This window comes from Sphaeramia orbicularis, chromosome 3 (assembly GCF_902148855.1).
Source record: "Sphaeramia orbicularis chromosome 3, fSphaOr1.1, whole genome shotgun sequence".
Taxonomy (NCBI): Eukaryota; Metazoa; Chordata; class Actinopteri; order Kurtiformes; family Apogonidae; genus Sphaeramia; species Sphaeramia orbicularis.
The window spans coordinates 44,838,671-44,865,236 of record NC_043959.1 but is presented as its reverse complement, the minus strand read 5'-3'; the positions used below and the strand labels follow the sequence as shown (position 1 = coordinate 44,865,236).

The 26,566-nt window shown below is 40.2% G+C and overlaps 1 protein-coding gene across 1 annotated transcript in view; it reads right to left on the bottom strand.

Moving 5' to 3' along the window:
* Positions 1 to 4,506: 4,506 nt before the first annotated feature.
* Positions 4,507 to 26,566, bottom strand: part of elp4 (elongator acetyltransferase complex subunit 4) — a 55,568-nt gene continuing 33,508 nt past the window's right edge. The window contains exon 10 of the mRNA XM_030129714.1: positions 4,507 to 5,019. Coding sequence (XP_029985574.1) covers positions 4,891 to 5,019 — 129 coding nt within the window. The 3' untranslated portion in view covers positions 4,507 to 4,890. The remainder of the gene's footprint in view (positions 5,020 to 26,566) is intronic.

Below are 26,566 nucleotides of genomic sequence, written 5' to 3'. Positions count from 1 at the left end.
TTGTTTATTTTATTTTTTTTAAAAGATATTAGTCTTGTGTTGCAAAATTTTGTAAACACGTTCTGTTCGATTACATTGGCTTCGAGTTCGTAAGACTGCAGTCTCAACCCGCAGTCCTTATTTATAATTGAAGACCATGGGAGGGTTTTTCTAGCATCATCTGTCATGCTCTTTTGAGTTTTCCATTTTTATTTCAGTGTGTACGTAGAACATGGACACATAACTGGGTTTACGTCTGAGCAATGCTTCTGAGATAAAACGTCTACACGCTGTCTCTTAAATATTTCAATTTAATTTTATTTAAAATGGAGCTTTCTAAATGTATTTTGTGAAAACTATAAAACATTTTGTACAGTAAAATTGTGTCTTAAAGAAAGCCTTTTTGCCTGTTCAATTGTAAGGACGGTCTTGACAAGGGGGAGGGGTGGTCTAAAATTTTGACATTACACACAGCTGAAAAGTTAAACGTGCTGCTGACAAATGCTAGTACAAGGGCTTGAAATACACGCGCAACACTTCCAATTTCCACCAAACAAAGGTGTCCAAAATAACAAACCTCTCTTGATGTATGGGGCTGAAGCGGCTCGACACAGACCACACAGCACAACACCACCACATGAGAAAGGTCAAGCAATTCACCGTCCCTGGCTCTTGTTTTAGTAGAGTTACGATGGTATGAAAAAAATACAGAACCAATGAGGAGGAGGGAGCAGGGAAAAAAGAAAAAAAAAAAAAAGTCATGGAATAAAGCAGTCAGTGCCTAGAGCGAGGCAGAGGAGCGATTGTGTGGCAGAGTGAGTTATTTTGCTTCACTTGCTGCCTCAGCAGGGGGGTTGTGTATGTATGTGTGTGTGTGTGTGTAGATGTGAGAGGGTTTGTTAGAGAGAGCGAGCATCTAAAAGCATAGGATGTCCAGGAGAGAGTGAGGTCAGGTAACAATCACACAGCATGTAAGATCACCAAATATCTTAACGTCTCGCAAAATTGATTAATTGAATTCACACGTCACTCAGTATTTAACAGCCCAATCAGAAGTCTGTGGATTGGTTAATTAGATTTTTAAGAGGATATTTGTGTGTGTGTGTGTGTGTGTGTGTGTGTGTGCGTGTGTGTGTGTGTCTGAGGCTAATGGAATTTCACTACTCACTTAATCCAGTTCATCACAAAGAGGGAGGAATCCTGTTTTGAGAGCACGAGAAGGAGGAGGGGGGTGGTGGTGGTGGTGGGGGGAGGGTGAAGAGAATGACTGTGTCGAGACAGAGGAGGAACATTAATAATTACAGAGAAAGAATGAGAGAGATTCAAAATGCAAGAAAGACTGCAATTAGTGAAAGTCTAAATAATACACAGCTTCGGGGTAAAAAGGTTTAAATGTAATTCTGAACATCATCAAGCAATTTGAAGTTTCTGGAAAAGTTGCCGAGAACTTTGTGCAACGATTCTGACGTGGAAATGTGAATCTGAAAACTCTGATGCCGACACTGGCCCATTAAATGTCTGGAGTTACATTTCAAGCCGAGTGTTCGTAGTTGATGATGGAATCGTCAGTGCGGTGGCCTCATTATGTAATCTTTAATGTTTCTTTCTTTAAAAATTTCGACGTATCTGTGCATTTTGAGCAGAGAGAGGTTATGTTATTATGTAGGTCAGAAGGCCTCAGTGTAAAAGTACGGTTGGAAAACATGCACGGCTTTGGTTAGGAATCAATAGGACATAAGCAGCAGCTGCCAAAAGACACAATTATGAAAGCGTACTCTCACACAACACACAGCCCCGTGTTTTTCTTCATGGCTGCAGGCCTTATGATGCTTTCAAACAGTACGTCCTCCATATGTGCAAACAGCCATATATGTATACATGCTGTATTACAAGTAATAATGACAGTGGCTTTAAAATATATAAAATCTTGAGACTAAAAAAAACCCAAAAAACAGTGGTGTCAAAAGCAATAATTTAGCTTCACGTAATCAGAAAAGAATCTGACAAAGAAATGAAAGTAAACTGAAGAAAAACTGCGATTCTGTTGACCTTGTTCTGAGAGCAGGGTACTGTATTTTTTATGGGTGAGGAGAGGGGGGCAAGGGCATCTACAGAGGCACAAATCCTACTGGGTAAAAAAAAAAGTTTAACCCTTTCTTAACTGACAGCAACACTGAAGACCAGATTTACTGGGACTTTCTGGTATTGTGAATTAGTACAGAGAGTCATTCAGTTGTGTAACAGCAGCTCACAACGCTATTAAACTATGGGAACGACTAAATTCAGCTGAGGTCGTGAGAGTGGAAGTAACTACAGCGGATTAAAAGTGTGCAGCAGTTTTTAATATTTGGATTATATTAATAAGAAATACAGGGTTCCTATAGGTTTCTACTAGTTAAATTTAAGACTTTTTGAGATATTTTCAAGACTACTTAGAACAGAATTTATAGCCTATTTCACAGCCATTCTGGCAAAAATCTGTGACTCCTATAATTTAGGAAAATGTATTTTTTTATTTATTTACTCCCACCATTCCAAGGCATTTCTCACTGGTGGCTGCAAAATTAGTGATAACTGGTTCCGAATTTCAATCTAAATTGTTTTGTTGGAACAGGTGGAAGTGAGCAGACTAACGTTACTTTCGTTGCAGTTTTTTAAACACACAGCCAACAAATCTATGGCAACATAACTTAAGATCCAACCATATCAAATTTAATCACTTTTAAAGACTTTTTTAAGCTTTAAACGCAGATTTGTAAATTCAAGACTTTTTAAGACCCTGCGGGAACCCTGAAATATATAAACAGGTCCAGTATATACAGTGTTGTCGATAAAATTGAAATCAAATATTTTAACCTCTTCTTATGAAATGATTAGAACAATGGGATGCGATCATTACACCTGGTCAAAGGTGATTACAGATGTGTATAAATAGGAATAAAAAGAGGAATGTGAAAACAAAATTACTGTGACTATGCAACGGTGTATAAAACATGATGCAAATGTGCAAAGATTCAACCTCAAGGAATGAATCAGCTATTCATTTAATGTGTGTTTAATATATGTAAATCTATATGTACTCACATGTACTTAAAAGTGTGAAAACCCTCACTTTCCGTAATGTGTAGTACAGAGAAGTAGGTGGGGAACTTCTTAAAAACTTCTGAAGTGACTGATTCGACACAATGGAGACATGGAGATGCTGCAAGCGTAAAAGTAAATATATATCAGCACTGTGACAACGTAAACAAATGCCAGAATGTATCTTAATTTACCTTAAAAGTGTACCCTGAATATGTCGGCTCTCCAGCAACAATAACTTGGACAGCTGTTTTTATTCTGCAACACAAACAGACAACACAAGCTTTTGTTCACCTGTATAAGTGGCCTGTGTATGTCATTTCTCTCGCTCATACACCTGATATAAGAGCACTCCATTCATGCATGAAACTGTCAGGTAACGCTATCCTCTTCCAACACGTGTTGCAGATGGTTACCAATACTGCCAGTTTTTACAGACAAAAATATTCAAACTGGCATCAGCAGCAGACTGAGGGAAACAAAAATGAAACATTTAATTTTTCATGTTGTTTTTTCTGTATTTCTCTATGTCACCATTTGACCTAATTTGTTCTTTTGGGCTTGTCATGGCAAAGCAGCTCATCCAGCAAACATGCCTGATGAGGTGTGAAGTCTGTACCCAAACCCGGCTCTCCTACCCTCTGCCCACATTCCTGCTCAGCTCTCTGGCTTATACTGGAGGTGGAAGTCGTTCACAAGCGCAGTCTGAGGGTCAGATGGAGGCGTCCTTATTACGACCTGAAACTACTGAAGCAGACCACAGATCAGCGATTCATAACACACTGACTTTATGTCCTCTCACAGGTTGCCAGCTTTCCTGTCATGGGTGGTGAAGAAACAAGGAAGGGGTGGGGGGCAATGAAATGGAATAAAAGTGCATGTAAAGTACAGATTTTTTTTTTTTTTTTTACATTTTATTTAACTTTAGAAAAACACATTTTATTATCCTAAAAAACCTTGTACTTCCAGATCCTTGTAGATGTTGAAGCAAAGGAGAAGTGGCCACTTGTTTTGTAAAGTAAACACGCATTGCAGTTAAATCATTAAAACCTACAATTTTACACTTTCGAACAAAAAGAAAAAAAACACAGATCCACATGTGGGTTAAGTGCTAGTCAATCAGGGAGACCAAACCTTGGCAAATATTTTGCAAGTCTGTAACTCAGACATGACATGACTGGGCATGTCATGTCTGAGTCAGAGAAAACATACAGTAGTAGAAAACAATTTTTAGACACCCCATGCATTTGTGATATAGTATTAAGAATCAGTCTTAAGTCACTGAACTCTGCCAAGTATTGTGCCAGTCTCCAAACCCACATGCTCCCTTCTGAATGTATGCCATCAAAGTCATAACTGGATGTTTCAGCAAGATAAAGTCCCTTTTCACACATCCAGGGCATGACACGTTGAGACTGTCAATTATTTAGTTTTATTTTTCTTGTTAACAATAAACAAAAAAAAAAAAATGTCTGTCTGTTTCAGCCACATCTTTTAAAACACAAAAATATTTTTCTGCAAATATTTCATGCTGATATTTGAGATTTTAACAGTGTCCGGAAACTTTTTTCCACCATGGTAGTGTGCACTGTAGATCTTTATATTTCTTTAAAAGTCTTGAAATGGAACTGTGACGTGTTTTTCATAGTAAGAGGTTCTGTGGATGTTTAGATCTTCACCCCTGGCTGGGACAGTTGGCAGGTGGTAATGGCTGCCAGGGTTATTGCAGTTGACATTAGGTGGGCGAAGGAACAACCCGGTCACCACGGTAAAGAGGACAACGCCGTAGCATTCCAGGTGTTGCTCGCCTGTGGCGTCTATGTGGGAGCTCTAGAAATCCAGGTGTTTGTTGCCGGAAGTGCCAGAGCCACAGGCTGAACCCACCATGGCTGTTCCTGCCAGCTCCCCCCTGCTCACACGACTCACCGTCTCAGACAAGTCTGGAGGCAAATGCAGTCGCTACAGAAAGAGGAGAGGGGGTGGGAAAGAAGGAGGGTGTGGAGCATTAGATCAACTCGTATGGAAGAAAGAAAGCACAACAGTGGAATCAACGTACAGTGGATGGTACACTTCAGTGATGTTTATTCACAGAGAGCCATGTTGGGCTGAAATTGCATTAGATGCTTCAGCACTCCCCTCAGCACTGACAGTGTGGAGTAAACCTGCTAGCGTGCTGCTAAATGCTTCAGAGAACTTTAGATCTGTTACAGCTCTAAGGGAATATGTGTGTGCATGTGTGTGTGTGTGTGTGTGTACATGAGGTACGGTGGTTGTGAGAAACTGTAAACAGACCACAAAAGCAGGAGTTTAAACGGAAATGTGTATACAGTGTCAAAAGAGCATGAAAAATCTGTGTGTTTACACTTGTTGATAGCTTAACTATGATTTAGAGGTTAATTAGTTTGACATATTAATCTGTACCAAGAGGATGTTTGACAATCTACTGGTATGGCAAAAACCACACTTAGATTTTTCATGCTTAGCTGAATATTCACTGTAGACTTTGGAAAATTATCTCCTTTGACCAATCATTGTGCCCAATAGTCAGAGTTTTGTGATTACTAGTGTTAGTGTTTTTTCATCCGATAGCCTAACAAAATAGATGAAGGTAAAATGCTCTACTTAATTCTACTAGTAATGTCTGGGCCACAGCATTATCTGATTGGTTATCACAAATACAAGTACAGCTATCAGTCCCTAGTAGCAGCTTGTGCTTATTATCAATAACCAGTCAGGTTGCCAATAGATACTGGTGAAATAGTGTCATTTTAAGATTTAAATTTTTGCTGCAAATCTTTGTAAATTGCTTTGGTAACTAATAGTTTGGTTCCTATCTCCTCTAAAATATACAAATATATTGGTGAATCCCTTGTTTAACAATGTACTCAGCTACATATTTTCCTACTTATATGTTCAGTTCATTTGTTATTCAGTTTGTAATAACATCAGGTTGTTCATTCCCGATAGTGTTAATTTTTTTTTTCAAAGGGTGGATTAAGCGCCTCTTGACTTGTTCCTGCTTCAAGGTGTAGTTATTATAAAAATCCACTATTGGTCAATCTCTCCTCTGTTATGTAGATGATTAGACTGGCTAATACTGGAGTCATTAGAATCAAGTATTTTAGCTGAGTAACTTGTTTCACAGTAAAGCTTATCAGTGGAGCAGCCCTGTGCCAACTCTAAGCACAAAGACGCTAAGAGGTTAATGAGGGCCACTCATGTAAAGCCCCCTAACACCAACCCGCTAACTACTAGAAAGCTTAAGAAGGGCTGCACTGCTCTCTCCGTCAGCTGCAAGAAAGACCGCCACTCCACGAACAAAGTCTTGAAGAGAGCGTGAGAGGAGGTGAAGTATCTCCAGAGTCAAGTGTGCGCCTGACAAAAGTGTTTGAGTGTCTATCGACGAAACTAAATCAGAATACAGGCAATACGGGCAATAGAGGCTTGGCTAAAAGAGAAGTTAAACCCTGTAATTTGTCCCTGAAAGAATCTGCCATGACATCCGAAACCCGCTGTTGGTCAAAGCCGGTGCTCCTACCCCACCCCGACCTTCCCTGCCCACTGCCACTGTCCTTACCCCCTCAAGACATGCAGCTTTAGGAGAGCCCCTCCACTCCCACAGATGCTTATCTTTTTCTTAATAACTAGGTGTTTGAGTACGGGGTTTAACAGCGTCATTACTAAGAGATAATTCAGGACTACACGACACTCTTTAACCCTCTGGCATAGTCTACTTCCTTCTTCTGCATCATATTGTATTTTTAGGGATTTTGAGCATTATTTGGGTAGGAAATCTTGACATTGCTGATGCTCATGTCGGATGTGAAACCTTTTGCTAGTGCTTTACTGCCGCTAACAGGTCGCAGGCACTTCATGGTTAAGTTGTTTCTGTTTTCCTTAGGGTGTGTCTCAGTCGATGGTTTCTCAGACAAGTGGGCGAAGCAAGAGAAGTAACCCTGCAGATTATCTGGGGCAGGAAGGGCCTATAATTTAATGTGACTTGGTTAAGGTAAGGTTACAGAGAACAAACAGGGGCAAGGACAAGGACAGAAGATTCCCACTGGGAGAACAGACAAGACGTACAAAATAAGAAAAGACTAAAAAGAACTTACAAATGCGAACATGCATAATAAATTTCTTCAACTTGTCTTTGTATGCGATTCTGACTTTCTCTCTCTCGCACACAAACAGCCTTACACACTCATATATTGGCCTTGAGGGGGCTTCCAGAAGCTCTGCTGCTACCCCTGCCAAACCTCACCTGTGTAACCTTTCGTGTCTTCAGCTCACTCGAGTGTGATTGAAAAAGAAAAACAATGCATTGATCAAGCCTGGACTCAGTCCTGCTTAGTGCACTGCAGCAGAAACATGGTAGAGAGAAGGCTAGGAGAAAAATCAATCACGTATACATCATCCTCAGTGGGTGAGTAAAAGAAAAAAAAAAAAAGACATCACACCGTTGTCTGGCTGTCACGCACCCACGGGCCTGGCTACACTGTGTCTGTTTGGCTCTGGGCGCTGTGAACCCACTGAGCATGTGCAGAGGGAAGGTCAAAGCAATCCAGAAGTGCAGCTCAGCTCCTCTAACCTTTGAGTTCAGGGGCAGATGAGAACAATCAATGGTTACATCAAAGTTGGAGGGAGGAGCAGACAAACCCAATCGATTGGTTCGACACAGAGGGAAACAACAGCCCGCAAACAGTCGGCAAACATCCCTGTACATCAGTGAATGCCAGAGTTGGAGCTGATAACACACATTGATTATCGGGTCCATCATAACTGACTTTAGTCATGCCTATAAATCAAAACTTGTAACACATGAATTATGTCTTAGGTGTATAAAAAAGGATCCAAGATATAAAAATAGGAAGAATACTTCAATTTAGAACTTGAAATTATTTGTATAATGCTAATATTATGTTACTATTGTATTTTTGTGACTTATTTCCTCTTTTACTGCTATTGACATGTTTTTGATGTTTATGTTGTAAGAAATAATTGACCTTCATCAGTCTGAGCATAAAGTCAGTGATAGAAATACATCGACCCTTTCATGCATGAATTATAAGAATACTGAATGTGATTATTTCTCCCAAAACACACTTAAATGTGTCCTATTGGACTAATGAGTGAGATACATACAGGGTGGGGAAGCAAAATTTACAATGAACATTTAGTTGTTTTTTCTCAGCAGGCACTACGTCAATTGTTTTGAAACCAAACATATATTCATGTCATAATCATACCTAACACTATTATCCATACCTTTTCAGAAACTTTTGCCCATATGAGTAATCAGGAAAGCAAACGTCAAAGAGTGTGTGATTTGCTGAATACACTCGTCACACCAAAGGAGATTTCAAAAATAGTTGGAGTGTCCATAAAGACTGTTTATAATGGAAAGAAGAGAGTGACTATGAGCAAAACTATTACGAGAAAGTCTGGAAGATACTATTAAAGAAGAATGGGAGAAGTTGTCACCCCAATATTTGAGGAACACTTGTGCAAGTTTCAGGAAGAGTGTGAAGGCAGTTATTGAGAAAGAAGGAGGACACATAGAATAAAAACATTTTCTATGATGTAAATTTTCTTGTGGCAAATAAATTCTCATGACTTTCAATAAAGTAATTGGTCATACACTGTCTTTCAATCCCTGCCTCAAAATATTGTAAATTTTGCTTCCCCACCCTGTATATTACAATCGACCGTGTGTAGCTTAAACAACTTTACTCATATGTATGTTTATAACACAGTGTCCGGAAGCCCCTCTCCTAAAAGCTAATATACGACTGATTTATGAAAACTTAATATTAAATGTAACTGTGGTGAATATTTATTAGTAATTAATCAAATAATCCATGTAGTAATTTTGGTTGTGCAGTACTATATCTATACCAAAAATGATTAATTAGGAGTAATTATTGAAAATATTATGGTTTTAAAGGGGTCATATTTTGCTTTTATCTTTATCAGTATATTTTATTTTATCAGTCTTTGGAACATTTATTTGAGTATTTGGACCCTAATAGTTCAAAAAGTTTAAATTTGAACCCTCCAGGTGCTGCAAAGCTATCTTTATATTCATTTTAGCAAAAATTGAGTGTATTTCTACAACTCGTTTTAATTCCTACTTAATTTGTTAAGTCTATAACTAGTTATGTCATGACTTTTGCACATATAAAGTCAAGACTTCCGACCAACATTTCTCTAAGTACACCATCATTTTTTGTCAGCAGCAGCGGCTGTAGTCCATACTGAAAATATGTCCAAACTTCAAACCGATTGCCTAAAATGTTCATTTGTTGGCTGAATGGGACAGAGCAGCACACCCAACAACCTGGAGGGGGTGGGGCATGAAGTGGCTCATGTGCATTTAAAGGGCCAGTGCTCAAAACAACCTTTCTAGTGTCATTACTCAGAAATAGGGTTGAAGATGGACCTGCGGAGTTGAATTAATGAAGAATTCAGACCCAAGCATAGCATTTACAATTTATATAGACCACAGGGAAATGTTTTAAAATCCATAATTCCATTTTTTAAAAAAGCTATATATCACTCCATTAAGTAAACTTTGAGCAACACCATGCATGAAAAGGTTAAATAACTTTTAATAAATATCAGCCTCTACCATTACTGACTGTTGTCTTATTGGCTGAATGTCAGTAATGGCCGATGACAGCCTGTTCTCTGCCACTGATAAATAAAGTGTCATTGTTGTGCATGACTTAAAGACAAGGAAAAATTGTATTCATCTTCAAGCGGTTTCAAAAATTCATCCAAATTGCCCCCAAATATGATGCAAGTGTGGTGCACAGTGATAGGCCAACTTGGGTGCTACTATGAACATATGCAGTGACACTAAATGAATGGAGGTCAGTGTAGGATCAGACAGACATAGTCAGGGAGGCTCCGAGTCTGCTTCCCTACGACCTGCACACTCCACGATGTAAACAAGGACATCCGGAAAACCCTCAGAGGCATAGTGGGGTGTATGTGTGTGTGAAGTCTTTCTCTGCTGCCTGGCAACCTTCACGAGGGTGCAGAAAGAGGAAAAAAATAAAAAAAAGAGGGTAGCTGTGGTGGTGGGGTGGGGTGTTGGATGGGAGTGAACGGCGGGAAAATAAACCATTGGCTGCAGTGGTGGATTGGTGGTGCTGGGGGGTGGACTGTGAAAATGGATGTGTGCCATAGTGTTACAGCGACTATGTGTGTGCGATTTGTGATGTCAGTGTTCCCTCTCTGGCAGTGGGTAGGGGTAAAGGTCTGTCGTTCAGCTCCGCTCCACAGCCAGAGGGGCTGGGGCCATGCTGACAACAGGGTGAGGGGTGACAAAGCTCCAAACGAGCGCTAAGCACTTGAAATGAGCCCTCAGGGCCGGCCCACAGACTAGCTTTGCCTAAGAGGGTTACTAATATCACCCCACAATGGACAATTCCCTTCAGTTTACCAAACACCCCAACGACCCGGTTCTTAAGGAGTATGGCGCTTCATGCTGGTTGTAACTAGTCATTCACAATCTCCACAAACAGCAGCAGCCACATGTGGAGACTGCATCACCGGCTGTCGGACCAAAAATGCACCAACTCTGAGATTTTCATGTATATATTCAGCCTTTTTAGGAGTACTGCAATGTTACGTATGCAAACAATATTCTAAATCCAACTGAGCAAATTCTTCCAACTCCCTCCCAAAGCAGCACCATCAAAGGCATTCCAGTGGTGGTAACGGCTTGCTAATGACTGGAGTATTAGGTGCTAATTTAACGAGTCATTTCTTCCATAGAGTTTTAGCCACAGTTTCAAATAGCCTCTGTCACTGTACAGCTTAGAACTATGGGAAACCCAATACCTTGTTGGAACACATGACGACTGGTCTGGCTGTTCCAATCAGATTAGCCGATGATTGAACATGCTTATGGAAGTGACACGATATTTACCATAAACACCTACTTAACACGGTTATTGTTGTAATTTATTCAGCATAATATGAGCTCTGCTGAGTTAGTGACATAAGAGAAGCTGAACATGATTTCACGAGAGCCAAAGTCATTCCAGTCACCAAAAAACTGTGTCCAAGCAATATGGCCATCTACTGTCAAGCATTAATAATAAATTCCTATTATTCCATTGATGCAGAACAAAAAAATGTGTCCAAGGTCCAGTATTCATGGACAGTGGTCACATTAGAGGTGATACCTTTTGTCAATTCCATTTCCCTGAGCAGCACAGCTGCAGTGCAGCCACTGTAAACTAATGTGTACATCTGTCCAAACACCAGGTCAATGTCCTCCATTTCCAGTTCTATCTCTACAACCAGCCAAGGGTCAAAATGGTAGGAGAACATTTCACAGCTGAAATTGGTACAAATTTCCCAGACTCGCTGGTCTATCCAGTCACTAAACCAAGCTAAATCACCTCCCAGCGCCATAATCCCTCACACCTATAAAGTTACACCGCATTGTGTGGGAAATCATTTGCTAAACCTATAGGAACTAGTATTAACTCCAGGACACCAAAACCCACATAATGAGGTGATGTGCCATTCTATGTGAGAAGCAAACTATCATCACATTTACGCTGGTAATTTCAGAGAACAGTTCCGCTACCTTAGAAAAAAAATGCAGAAAAAAACCCCTGCATAAATCCCATCACTGTGGTAATTCTAGCCCACCTGCACCTAACAAAAAGCTCTACCTTCCTCTTCTTTTGTTGTAACAAAGACTGCAATATGATCCCAGGCCTTGCCCTAAGAATAACCTGTTGACTGGGGAAGTTTAGAAATCTGGTCATTTTTTGGAGTTTAATTTAACCTACATAGTATGTATTAACTATATCACAAATTTCATAGTGAGATAAGTGTTCATTTTTGAAAATTTTTGGAAGTTGGTAAAACAAATTTCATTTTGTTCAAAGATTTTATTGTAGGTTTTTTTTTAATAGAGTGATGAGGTGATGCAGGTGAGATATCCAAGTAGTATACATGCTGTTCAGAAATAGTGCTCTTCATGTGCTTCAGTGAAAGACAGACAAAAAAGGTCACAGAGAAACAAATGAAGACAACACAGGGGCTCATCTCAAATTTCTTTTCGGTAATTGGGTGATGGTCACCTGCTTGCTGTGTCACCTGCTGCCTGATCCAGGATAATCTGCGAGGCAGTTAGACAGACAGTGAGGCAGACTGACAGACAGATACAGACACAGGCTCCTCATCTCTTCTGCTTCATGGCTAATGTATCTGACAGAGTAGGCAGCAGGCAAGCAGAAAGATGAGTAAGCATTTTGAGCGTAATTATATTCTCAAACACTGAAAGAATGGGAAGGGACTGATAACCAACTGAATTTCATTAGAAGTGAGCATGTCCAAACAGGAAATTGATTAGCTGACAATATTTCAAGCTTTTTTAATACCTAATGGAATGTTTATTCCTGTTTTTTTGAGTAGCTAGCGCCTCACTTACCCTTCACGCTCCACAGACTGATGTAAAACTGCATCTGATAGTATCTGTCATGTTACTAAACATGACATGCATGGGAATCAGTTAGCTCTGCGACGTTTCTGAATAACCAAATGGACAAACAGGGGCCAAAGTGTAACTGTGCTGTAACACAACAACTTGACTTGTTATCGCCGTCATCGTCTTCTTTTACTGAACCGTCCTCTGGGGGGGTTCAGCTCGGGCCTGTCAAGAGCATTGACAGAGGAAGCAGCGTGGGGCCATTTTGTCTCTTTTCAGTTCAGTTTTGTTTCTCTTTGCAGGGCAGTGTTGGTATGGACCGTGGGCATTGTAGGGTGAGGGGGCGAGGGCACATTGACCCTAGTAGTGGTGTACAGGAATGGGGGGGGGTTAGTTGGTGTTATGGACTTGGGCACAGCCAGGGAGTGCCGGTCAGGCCCTTGGGTGACATGGCGCCTGGGGAGAAAGGGAGAAGGATAGAGGGCGTAGAGTACAAACATGTCTAAGTGCTGCCTTCACTACAGATAGGCCCATAGCAAAGAATGCGGCTGCATGGGTTATGACAGCATATCTGGGGGACCTCTTGTGCCCTCCACCCCCCAAACACACATTTTACCCCTCAAACCATGACTCTGATATGAACTCCTCCGGTTAAAACATCACTGACACTTTTGGTAGGAGTTTTTTTTTTTTTTTTTTTTTTTTAACAACTATGCAGAGATGCTGCTACATAAATCATTAAAACAGGAGATGTCAAAAAGCCCCACAGTATGAAAAAAAAATTCTACAGATAGAGACTGAACAAATGAGTACCTATATACAAACTTTTCTAAAGTTTTGGGGAGGGTTTAAATGCTATGAGTCCTCATGATTTGCATAAAAAACACATTCTAGCATAGTCTGGGCATTAATTATTACAATATTTCCCCACAAAATGCAACACATCTGCTCACTGATAATGTGACTAGATAAAAGCTTATTTCCAGAAAAATCTATGGCTAATACCGTATCTATTTTTCTCATTCTTTATCCAAGGTGAGGTGCCAAAAGTCTTACAATGCAGTGGAAAACCCTCCCTTTATACCCATATCTAACCAACTGGCCATTTCTTGTACATAAAGTTTTTTAACCTCTGATTAAATGTGAATGATAACTTACAGAAGCAGGCACAATAAAAAATCAACTATTTCATTGGACAATATCAGAGAACTGGTTTTCTCACTGCTTCAGTCACAAAAAATGCAGCACCAAGGATATTTTGTTATGTATTATTCATGGTTTTTCCCGCTGCAGTCATTCTACAAGTGCACACACCCATGTACCGAAAGAGGCAGACACACACTGCCACTCTCCTATGCATGTGTCACACAGAGGTATTTACAACATGGGTGTACAAAGCAAGCTAGTAGAGGCTGGGATCCCTAAAGCCAGCCTTCCCAACCCTCATCTTTTGCACCATGATGGAGTTCAAGCAGTTTACAGGCATAACATTTGGCTAAGTGAAAGGTCGTCTGGAGGTTACTGTGTCAGCCTGGGTAAGTGGCTGACCTCATGGGAGAAGTGGGGGGGGGGTGATAACTCTCACAAAGTACAGTCTGTTGTTGTGCTAGCAAAAGACTAGGTGCAAACATGACTGGGGCCGATGAAGATAATTTTATGGTTTCTGGAATTTTCTTCATTTTAAATGTATTATGTAGTGATGTTGAAGCTCTCTGCAAAAATCTCGACTGTATACCACACACAGGGAGAGTAACCATGGCTGAGACATGAGCAGAAGTAGAGCTGATCCAGTCTGTGAGACGCAGATCAAACTGACAATATGTACATTATGACTTGCTCTGTTGCATTCAGCCCTGTGACATGAGCCTCTCCAGTTAAGATTTTCCCAGCTTTTGCAGAATTATCAATGGCCAAAACTCAGTTTGTAAATTTCTGTAAACAGTCTAATCCTTCTGATGTTCCTGAATTTAAGAAGCTGATTTTTCCAAATACTCACTTTAAACAGAGGAAAAGACAGGATGACAGGCAAAGGTTGAAGAAAAGGGGCTTGAGTAAAAATAGCTTACTCTTTAACTCAAAACAGATGGAGATTATTTTTCAAAGAAATCTCACATCTTAGTGAAGTGAGTGGGATGGTAATTAAACAGCACAGAGCATTTTATTAATCTGTCTATACTGCAAACTGTACTTAACAAAGGTATGAACATCTTCTATGGCACATCCACGTATGACAATGTGCTGATGCGTCTGTAATACTTGTGGTATCTTTGCATCGGTGCGTGAGAGTGTATGTTTGCACCCATCCGTGTCTGCCTGGATGAATAAAGGGGGGTGGGTATAATCCATCACCAGTTGATAGTCCTCACAAAAAAGGAGCCCTTTTTGCTGAGAGGACAGCCCTTGTGCGGACAAAGACCACCATACTGAGGACTTCATAGGACCCAGCTGAAAAGGTGTTGCCCAGAGTAACCCCATTCACATTAACAGGCATGCTGGCCAAAGCCAGTCATTACTGCTGACTTGGACCAGCCGGGCCACACATAGACCAGCCTAGAGCCTCTAAGGCCATTCACTCCACATCAGCCCACAGGCAAACAGCCTGAACTCTGCCACTGGGGAGCATCTAGGATTGTTACCAATCTATTCGACTGTCGGTCTTCAGAAGTTCAATATACACAGCTTTTGAGTAAAATTATAAAAAGCTTGAAAATGCACTTTAAAGGGCATGATTTCTGCCTGCTTGTCCATTAATAATATGGCAATACAGAAAATACGGAACAAACTGTTTCTCTCCTGGTCACTTAAACTAGAACAGTTGACACAGTGGTTTCTGGGAACTTAACTGGCTTTCATTAAGTAAGATGAGACAAAAGGGAACCTCTGATGCAAAATGAACAGTATACAATGAATATAACGACATTCTCACATAATGCTACTGTAGACCACTAAGGTGCTGCTGGAAAGGACCACTTTAACAGCATTTTCATGTTTTTGGGCATTGGGAAAAATAATAATGCCTTAAATAAGAAATGTACTGTATAACACACCACAAATAAGACATTTGTGTACATCTGACTTTAGATTTAGTTGTGATTGGTTGTGTGGTGTGAGGGGTCAGAATTTTAAAAGCAATGCTTCTTCCATCTCCTTTTCAAACCATGTGTGTATCGGCTGTCCAGTTGTCATCTGTTAAGCGTTTAACTGTGGTAGCAGGTTTGAAATAGACATGTGAAATGAAATTAAATGAAATGAGATATAAAAATTATTTTCATGAGGGGGAATATTTTAAAATAATTGAAAACATCCAAGTTTTTCTTTTTAAACCATGTGAAAGATGGCAAAATCACAAAATCAAGATTAGTGTTTCAGCTGATGCCATCGTTACTGGTTCATTAAACTTATGACACCAACATAGACTTACCATTTCTTTGGACACATCTGAATGCTTTTCCAACAACAAGCCTAAAAAGTGACAACTAAAGCTGCTGAAGCTGACACAACAAAACCAAATAATGTAGTTGTGTTAGTTTATTTTAAATTACACCTTTGCTAATGTAACTTCTTTGCTGTTGTATGTTGGCATTTACACATACATAATGCATAGAGTTAATGAAGGAAGCCATTTTTGAACTAATTATGGTTTGTTTTAAGTTTATGTAGATTGAAAGAAACTTAATCCAAATTGTCAATTGTCCACAGCAGTGAAAAAGAAAACACATGATGTTACGCACTGCATTATTTGTTACACTGACACATTTCAGTATTCTAGCCCCTGTGTTTCTCTTCCCCCGTTTGCCCTCGACTCTCACCACACACCCACCTCTGCTCTCCTCCCCCGTCCCCTCCCTGTGGGCAGGTGGTTGTGTAAATTTAGCCACAGCTAGGTGAGGTGCTTCCTGGGTAGACTGTTGGCAAAGCCACCTTTAGGGTGTTCAAGATGTCAGAGGGAATGAGACATCACCTCGACTGCCCTGTCAAAAAATTCACCACCTTCCATTTCCCCCGTAACCCCCAGGTCCTAAAAGCACCGTGGGTGATGGGGATTCTTGTTTTGTGTGTTTTAATTTAGCCTGAAACACACGAGCCATTATCTAACCTAGAGCGCTGGCTGAGTGTTAATTGTGAAGCATTACTAAAACCATTAAAACAGTGAGCCAGGGCCTGGGGAGAATACATGCTAAAGTTAAAATCGGACAGACAGTGCTAAATGCATGTGATACCCCCTCTGCAAATGACCCCTATGAGAAGTGGCACAGAAAAGCACATCTACAGTTAAAAAAACATAGCAAAATAATAAATATATACCGTCTTAACTCAAACAAATCTGGTGTATTACAATGAACTACTGCATTTGTGCAGTGGGGCATGATTGTGATAAGATAATTTTGAGCACAAATAAAAATAGTCAATTGATCCATTTAAGATTTAATCAGGTTTTTTTTTTTTGTTTTTTTTTTTTTTTAAATCATAGATAGTAAATGTGTATGGTTAGAATGTGAAAAATCCAACATAAAACTGTTCCAACTGTGGATATTTTGAAGTCTACACATTTGGATGGCAAAGTGACAAACTACATTTTTAAGTCCATAGTAACTTAAAATAAAAACCGTTTTCTGTATTTTACAAAACTGCACTGAACAGAATGAACAGTTTGCTTGTATTTTGTTTCTCTGAAATTGTTTCCTCTGGGCATGTTACTTGTACAAAACTTTCCAGAAGCCTGCAAAGAAGAAAGAGGTTTAAAAGAAAAGCGGCTGTGGTTGGGGTGGTTGGGCTTATTTGTCAGAAACCTTTGATCACAAAACCACAAAATCTTGAGTAGACTAATAAGTTAGAATATTAGTTTGATGGTGTGTAATTACTGTCCAATTATGCTGCTTGAACTTTGGTATGAAATTAAAGTAAGGGAAAGTGCAGAGACAGATACAGTGGGCTGTTGAGTTGAAAAGAATAACAAAATTGGAAAGCGTTCCAAATGTGACTATCAGCTTCTTCATTCTCCCCCGATGCCGAGTTAGGCGTTTTGCTGGGAAATGGGCGGCCTGCCAGATTGGGGCCAAGTCAGAGTTGTCAGGGGATTACAGTTCTGCCTTGCTCACCGCAGGGGGTGCGGAGTGGGCCTCAATTACCCTGGAGCGGCGTGTTTGATTTGGCCCGGCACTTTTGGGGACAGACCAAAAGCTGAATAATGCACCATTAGCAACTCAAAATCCTGCCCTAAAATGAGTCCACTTATGCATCACATACAGTAATTGTGTGTCTATCAAAGGCTGGCAGGTCTACACCAATTACCCTGATAACAACAAAACAATCTATGCATAATATTATCGGCTGAACACCTGTGGGCAGCCTCAAACATCCAAGCTTTCACATTTACAACTTCTACATCTCATTCAGAATTTGGTGTGAAATTAAGGGTCAACTTTAAAGTGTTAAAAGAGCAAAATAGAAAGGTATTCTGACATAACATGAAAAGGCCATGGTAGAACTGTTGATATATGTTTGTACTGGCAAATATGGGATATGGTAGACAGAGGGAGAGAGAGGAAGAGGAAGAGGAATAGAAAGAGAGAGAGAGCGAGGGAGATCCCCCTACTCTGGCTACAGTTGGAGCTGTGCAATTGAATTTCACAGGATATGAGGCAGCAAATGGCATGTAAAGGCTGAAGCGTCAGACGGTTGCTGCCACACGGGCCAGACAGATAAGGGAGGTGTAAGTGAAATCATTAGGTAACTCTGCAGGACATCAGGGGCAGGTTGAGGTTGGCAGGGGGCTACAAGAGCCAAAGGTCCTCCTTGAGCTCCATTGAACACCCACTCAGCCTGATATACATGCACTTACAAACACACAGGGAAAATCACTTATACAAACACAAGCCGCAAGACAAACAAGGTCTCAAGACTGACACGGGCAAACAACCAAGCACTGTTTTCCCCTCTCCACCCACAAATACATGCACATGAATACACATGTGGAGGGACGTGTACTCATGCACGCACGTACGGCTTTACACGCACACACCACTTCAAACTGCAGACGCCTCATTGAGGTATCAGCCCCAGTGATTGTGTTTGTCCACCTGGGTATGAAAGAGCCATTCTGGCTTGTGTGGAGGAGACAGCAGTGTGGTACAGCTCAAGCCGGAGCCCAGCTAGGCTACGTCTGTCTCAGGCTTTCAGGGAGGGGAGCAGCCAAGTGTGGATGCACCTCATTACCTCACTCATCCACACACCAATTACCCCTAAATAAATACACCCAGCCCACAGGCAGCAACAATGACATCCAGCCTGAAAAGGAAGAAAGGATGCCGTTCAGAAAGCATTTGCACGCACAGAAAAGTGCTGTTGGATAATGATGAAAAAAAGTACAGAGAAAAGAAGCAAAAAGAAGAACATGCAGGGGGCTCGAATCTTTTAAAGAGCTCAAAGACGAAACAGAGAAAGAGAAAGAATGAAACAAACACCAAGCAACCAGAGTGAAGTGATTCAGAAAATGATAATTTCTTGCTAAATTTCACCCAACACATCCGCAAATGACTGTTGTGGCGGGGGAGGGGCAAAGTTTAATTGTTTTAATGCATGCAGCCATGAGATAGCTCTGCCGTAGACTAGAATGGTGATCGCTGTAGAGCTGACATGTATTTGCATGTAAGACGGACCGCTTGGGGTAACGGGTAACAGGAATGTGTCCGAAGGCCAAAGAACATTGGCTAAAAAGAGAATGAATAGTCGCTCGTTCGTGGCCAAAAGCACCTCAATCCCTAGAAAGTTTTACAAAATATGGCAGATGGTGTTATATGTGACAGGAAACACTGAAGAAATGCTGCTCCAAAAAAAAAAAAAAAAAAAGTTTCTGTTACCAGTAAAACCAGTAAGAGGTAAAAATGCTCCACTGCTGGGTTTAGAAGGTGAGCAAAGGATGCAGAAAAGGTGTGTGGCAGAGAAAGGAAGACAGATGTGTTTTCAGGGAAGGGGGGTCGAAATGAGGAGAGGAAGCCAAGAGAAGTTCCTTCATGCCCCCCCTCTCTCCTACTCTCCCACCTCCCTCCATGTGGAATCTTTCTGCATGAGTGACTCTGTCATACCTGGGGGACAAAATGGTCTCTCTCTCTTTTCTGTCTGTCTCTCTCGCTGCCCCAGTTCCTTCCTACCTTTCTCTCCTTTCTCGTGTCTGTGCTCTGACTATGTTCTGCAGTGTGAGAGAAAGTAAAGGCTGAACATTGGTGAGAAAAGGCCGGCTGGGTGGTTTAAGGTGCTGTGTGGCATCCAGGTAATACTAAATTAGAAATTCTTATTAGTATAATTATATATTTCACCTCTGAGTTTGGTTGTGTTCAAAAGATTTTTCTGTTAAAATTGTGTTAAGAAGAGAGCAATAATTTATAGAAAATGAAAAGAGTAGAATATAAGAATACATGACATCAATATAATTTCCAAATCCGCTGTTTATCATAGATTATTCTTCTACACCATACATGATTAAAAATGCTCAACCCATGGCAGAGGACTGTAATTCAGAAGCAGAAAAAGAACTGCAATTCAATCTCATTTTAGTTCTGTTGCGGTGTTATTTTTTCACTGACAGTGGCTTTAGAATGAAAACGACACATTAAAGACGAAGGATTGAAAACAGTCAATGATAATAAATCTTTAACCTTAACCAAAATGCAACTTTAAAGTAAGTAAAAATGTTTTCATACCACCCAAAGGCAAGAAAAGATGATTCACTTCCTCCTCTGACACCTGAACAGTCAGGTGATGGGTGTTTCTGTAAATCAGTAATAGGGGTGCATCAGCGTTTAATTCCTGATAAGCAGATTTTCAGTCTCCAGGCTGTATGAGCACATCCAAAACTTGAACAACACCCACATGACCAGCGTCGCCTGGTTCACCTGACCAGAGGCAGATTCCTGGTTAACTGAAACAACGGCTGGGAACGTGTCAGTTTTCCGAGCTGTTGAATCTGTGCAATAAAACGACGCTGATGGATGGAATTGAAGTGAAGGGAGCAGGTTTATTAGGATTCCTCCCCAATGGAGGTCTAATTGAGTAAGGGCATGTCGCGTAGGTCTGGTGCCACAGGTGGGTGGAGTAGCACTGACATGCTGCGGCAGCATAGTCAGGATTCCTGGTGTACAGCTCAACCTTTAGCTGGAAGTGCACTGCGTGGGAATCCTATTGTAACACGCAAACACAACACTCTATGAAGATGATGAAAACTACAACATGCTCTTCCACAGGTTTAGAGAGTATGACCCGCAGTTGGACCCATAAATAATTCCCCAATTTCTAGTCTTGCTCCCTCATTGTTGCAGCCTGGAGGTCCCTCCTTGTTGCTCTGATTTAATTTCAATGTAACCAACTCTAGAAGAGCTACAAACTCCACTATATAGTTCTTTCTACGCATTTGGAAAGAGAGCAAAAATGTTTTTGCAAAGTTGTCAATCTGGACAAGGTGAGCATGTGAGTCCTAACAATACGGCTGCCGTGAGATTTCACTACCTGTGCCTAAGTGGAATGCACAGGTGATATGCAGGATCCTCCAGTACACACCCATCTGATCTGTTTAAACCACAAACGAACAAACCAAGGAAAATCTCCCTGCTTTTGTTTTTATTCATCAGAACATGTCCTGTGGGTATGATCTGACATGTCACGTAGTTCTGTCTATTACACAACAAATTAAAATGATTTTATCAACTTTGACAACAAGTATCTGTGGTTTGGCATATACACTCTACATAAATGGAGCCATGAGAGCACCGAAAAGTATCTTAGCATTCAAATATAGGAAAAAGCTTAAAAGTACATTGAATAAATAATCCCCCCAAACAATCAAAACTATAATATATTTCTTTATTGCTCTTTTGTTCATTTTAATTCCCAGTTTTAGACTTTCTAAAATTATTATGACAGAAGTTGAGCAATGTGTCACATCTTGTGAGGCTGAATACTTGATGATGACAGGTGCATGCTGGTCTTTCTTGACAGCTGTTTTCAGTTTTATGGAGTCTCTGTGTAAAAGTAGTACTCAAGGTATTCATACTTTCTTGCACAACTATTCAATAGGCTTCAACCTAGCCCTAAATCCAGTAATTTCGACAGACCAGTCAAAATATTTTATACACTTTCAGAGATTTTGAGTCCTAAAATCAGGATTATTCCAATCTAGGCTTTTTAAAAATTATTGTGCTCATTGGTTCATTGGATGCATTTACAAGTGCTTACAATGTATTACGAAACCGGCAGTTAGAAGATTGGTTTGGTTAGCATCACAAACATCATAGATTACTTTTGTTTGGACTACAAATGGCAGGAAGTATGTAGAATTCTAAAATTACATACTGTAGTAATTCACATGACTGAGCATGAAACAAAGACAATCAAGAGCAAAGTCCTCCTTCCTTTGTCATGAGATTTGATATTTTGCTGTCAATCTGAAAGTGATGGAGTATCACCATCCCATTTAAGAACTTTGTTCAATCCAAATTAACGGCAGAGTCTCAGAATGAAGAGGACGAAAACAACTCATCCCAGTGATATGGGCCATATACATTGGCAAATCCATTTACTTCATCTGCCAAATCCCTAAATTAACACCTTTTTGGTGAGAAAGCTCAATTTAGAACGCGTCACACCAACACCACAGCTGGCATTCAAGGGTAAAATTAATTACTTCAGATACATGTGCTTCCTCTCAAAGTGGCAGACTTATTTGCATTGAGGAACATTCAGCAGAAGTAATCGATGCACACACAAAATACGGCCACCCAATGACCCCAGCCCCATCTCTAAGTCCCTCCCCGTCCCCAAAGCCCTGACGGCTCAGCCATGCATGGAGGAACAAACACAGGTAGCGAGAGCAAATCAGACTGCAACAAAACACAGAAACATGAATGGGAAGCATTACAATGACGGGATGGATACAGGACAATGGGCCCGCCATTAAACAAACGGCAAATCCCAGGATGGGCTGCGGGAGTATGATACAGATTACAGGCACCTAGTCCCTGCCTGGGGAACAGGGGAGAGGGAGAAAAAAGGACACAATATTGCAATCTGACAGCTGACGTCTTCATATAAATGTATGAATTTACATTCCAATTAGAGGAAATTTACATCTTAATCACAGCGAGCAGTGTGTCGGTCCCTCGGTTAGTGTGTTGCTACGGTAATGAGGTGGGATGCTGCTGTGCTCTCTCATCCAGACAGTGATCTGTCAGCAGACGACACCTCCCTGTTATGAGAGATCTGCACCCTTAAATACAACCGCCACCACAATCCAGTAATATTCGATGAAATCTGTCTTAAATACCAACAAGGTGTGAGCTGCCACCCGAGGATAATGTGCCAAATATGGAGTTTGAAAAACATCAAACATATCTTAAATACAGTGCACTGAACCAGGAGTGTCTTTAACTGTCACTCAAGTGACAAGCTTTCAGAACTCTATGGCATTCAATTTCTAATTTCCATACTAATAATGGGTATATTATCTTTAATGGGTTGACTTTGTTTTGTGGCATTTGAAATGGATGGTGAAGGTGTCTGTGGAATTACTCAAACATATCATGTCATCAGATCTCATGCTGCTGTCGTACTAACAAAGTCAAAGTGAACTGGTAAGATGGAAAGATGAGGAATGTACCATCAGTATCCTTCTGGTCATCTTTTACACCTATAGAAATCATAACATCCAAGCTCATCCTCAAGCAAAGCCATGTGATGAGTTGGTCAGAGGGCTTGTGCATACTTGTGAGGAGCAAATAAAGGTAGACAAGAACAGATAGCTGGGGAGAAACAAACGTCTCAATAAAGAGGAACTTTTTGTTTGAGTTTGTAGAGTCTATTTGAGGACACTTGTTGTGGTCTACGTAGTTCAGTTAATAGACCAGTGCTTCTAGTTTTGAAGTTTCGGAAATGAATCCACACACATAAGCCTGGGCATGGTTCTTTTAAAAAGCTTATGACACTGGAATAGTTTGAGTCAGTATATGGTGTTCATATAATGTTAAATGAGTCCAGGAAAAATGGGCTATTTAATGAAAACTTAAGCCCTGAACTTTAGTGAAACAACTTCTACTCAGTGAAATAATTTACTTGTAAAACAGCACTGATTGCTGACAATGCAATCAGGAAGAGCAGATTAGCTACATCACATAGGAGAGCACATAAATCAGTTTAACACTGTCCTTTGCCATCTTCACGCTTGACTTTAATACAGGGATGTGTGAACAAAAAATTGGAGGTAAATGAGGCATGGCTTCTTTATCACCCACCTCATAGCCAATCAGGCCTCTTCTGTCAGAGACACTGCTCTAATGGCTGATATCTATGGAAGCAGCCTATTACTGGATACTGCCTATAATTAAGACAAGTCAGATTACACCAGGCCAGTGCCTCGTCTCTGATATGTGGGCTGCCATTAAGGCCAGGAGCGGTGGTTCACTTGTACATCGCACTGAGGAAAGAAAAGACACTGGTGTGGTTAAAAAAAGGCTGGGAAAATTGTGTCCAGCGTAGATGCTCAATGTGTCCCTAAACAACACATGGGGTGATAAGAGGGGCGTGGCTGGGATTCCACTTAGCCTGCAGGGTGTTTGGAAAGGATGCTGTGATGCTGCGCACACCCCCTTTGGCACTTATCTTGCATACTCTAACCTTGCAGATTGATTCCCATAGCAGAGCTGCTGTGCCTGTGCACTTCTGTCCAACCATCCAAATGAGATCGCCTATCTCTTCTGAGAGGAAGAGAGGTTCGGCAATTGAGTTTAGCTTGAATGTTCACCATCATTACAACATCTTAAAACAAGCAGCAGTGTATAAGATGCCAAGTTGACTTTGTGTCTGGTAGCAAATGAGGTGCAAAGGGTGTATGTTGAGGCTGTTAAGTTAAAATAAGTGCCCTGAATGTAGGAAGAGAAACACTCTTAAAAAAAAAAAAAAAAAAAGCTGACTATGATTAAAAAAAGAGAGTGAAAAGGGAGGGTGTCAAAGGCAAAAGAAGGTATGTACGAGGCAGACAGAAAGAGGGAGAGCAAGGGAGTTTCAGAGAGAAAGGCGCTTCCTTCTGTACACAGAGTGACCTTGCTAACACTCTACCTACTCTAATATTCACCATTACACATGCTTTTGTGCTCTATTCCTTGCCCATCTAAGCACGCAAACCTTTCTTTCAATATGCACCCTACACATTATACAGCTTCAGTATTCAGTTATCCAAGACTAGCACAAGCATTAGCGCTCATTTAAAACTTCCCAGACACAGAAACATCCACACACACCAAGATGTGGGTTCAAGAACTTTTTCTCTACTGATTTAATTATGATTTTGTGCATTACATCTCCTGACTTCTTGCGTGATTTTGGATGATGGAAAAAGCTGAAACATTAACTGCAGAATAGGATGAGTGTTTTTAGGGCTGCGTACCAAAGAAAGATTGATTTATTTTTTTTAATCTTTGATGAGATTTAATTGGGGATGGATATTTATTAGTCTTTATTTCATTAAAACAGTGAATTCAATCCTTTAAATAACTTAGATGAGATGTATTAAAAATTACTGATGAGGAATATTTTCAGAAAACGACAACTATAACCCATGCACAGATAAATCAAGCATAAAAGCAAGTGTTCCTGTAAAAAATACTCTATGCAGGTGAATGTGCAACATGAGGCCATCAGATCACTCCCCTCTCCAAACATGAAGCCCTTAATAGATGTGAAACTCTTTGCAGTGGATCTTTTCACACCACTAGGTCACAACTCACACAGAAGAGCAAAGAGCAGAGTAGAGCCAAAAAGAAAAAAAAAAAAGACTTTGAAAGAAACTAAGCACAAAGCAAAGACAGGGGATCAACCAAAAGCATACCCAATTTGATAGAATTATGACAAATCAAAGGCCCTGTGTGGCTTTGGATGATGATGCCAGTGTGTTTTTCAGGCTGTATTTGGCCCCATCGGCTCCTACCTACACTCTAAAAAATAATTCAGGGCCTTGGTAAAAATATCACAATAATAAAAAGGTATACTACCTTAATAAAATCTCTGAAAATCACTTAAGTGCTTAACTGAGTTGGACATACCCAAATAAACGCTTAAAAATCCAACAGTTAATTTTGTCTTATATTTACATCTATTATTTAAGTTTATTTCACAAAAAGAAATGAGTTTTTGAGCAAGAAATTATATTTTTAAAAATGTCCATAATATTTTCTGTAAATACCAGTGAGAATTTTTAATTACGGAGCACTTATACCGATCAATTTCAAGAACTTTCATTATTACTCATTCTAACTCAATAGTCTTCATCTCTAACAACTGGAGAAAGTGAGTAAGTTTTGTTACGCAGAATGTCACGACGTGCGTCATTCGCACATTGTGGCATGTTTCCCGCATTGCATTGTGGGTACTGGGCATGTTGCTTGATTATGTGCTATTTTTATGTGCAGGGGTTCAGCAGGGTTGTGGTGTTAGAGTGAATCTGGGGTTAATGTCTGTATGGCAATCTTTATTGGCCTTTTTGTGTTTGTTTTCTGTTTTTGTTGAGGCACACCATTAGTGTAGGCCAAACAATGCCGTACCTGTTCATCTATAACTGTCAATGTGTTGTTCAGTGTAAAGCTAAATCTTACACTTGTCAAATCAAAAGCTCATTCAGTACTCTTTAATTTTCACTGAGCTGAATGTTAGCCAATCCTCCTGCCACATTATAATATTTATACTGATATTTGATAGTCCAGCATGAATTACACACTACTAAAAACATTAAGTAAATGTAGCAGATTTGTTTTGTTAAATAACAATCTCATTTTCAGTTGCATATAAAACATTTTAATTATATGTACACAATTTTATGTCATGGTACTCAATGTTATTCAGATCTGCTTAATTTTTTAAATTACATTTCCTTAATTCATAAGGTAACTCTAAATGATTTCACAGCTTCAAATTTACTCAATATTTTTAACTGTCGAAATGTTTCACAGATTAAATTGAGAAGAGCACAGTTAAATTTCTCAGTGTATTTCAATGCTGTTCTGTTTGCCACCC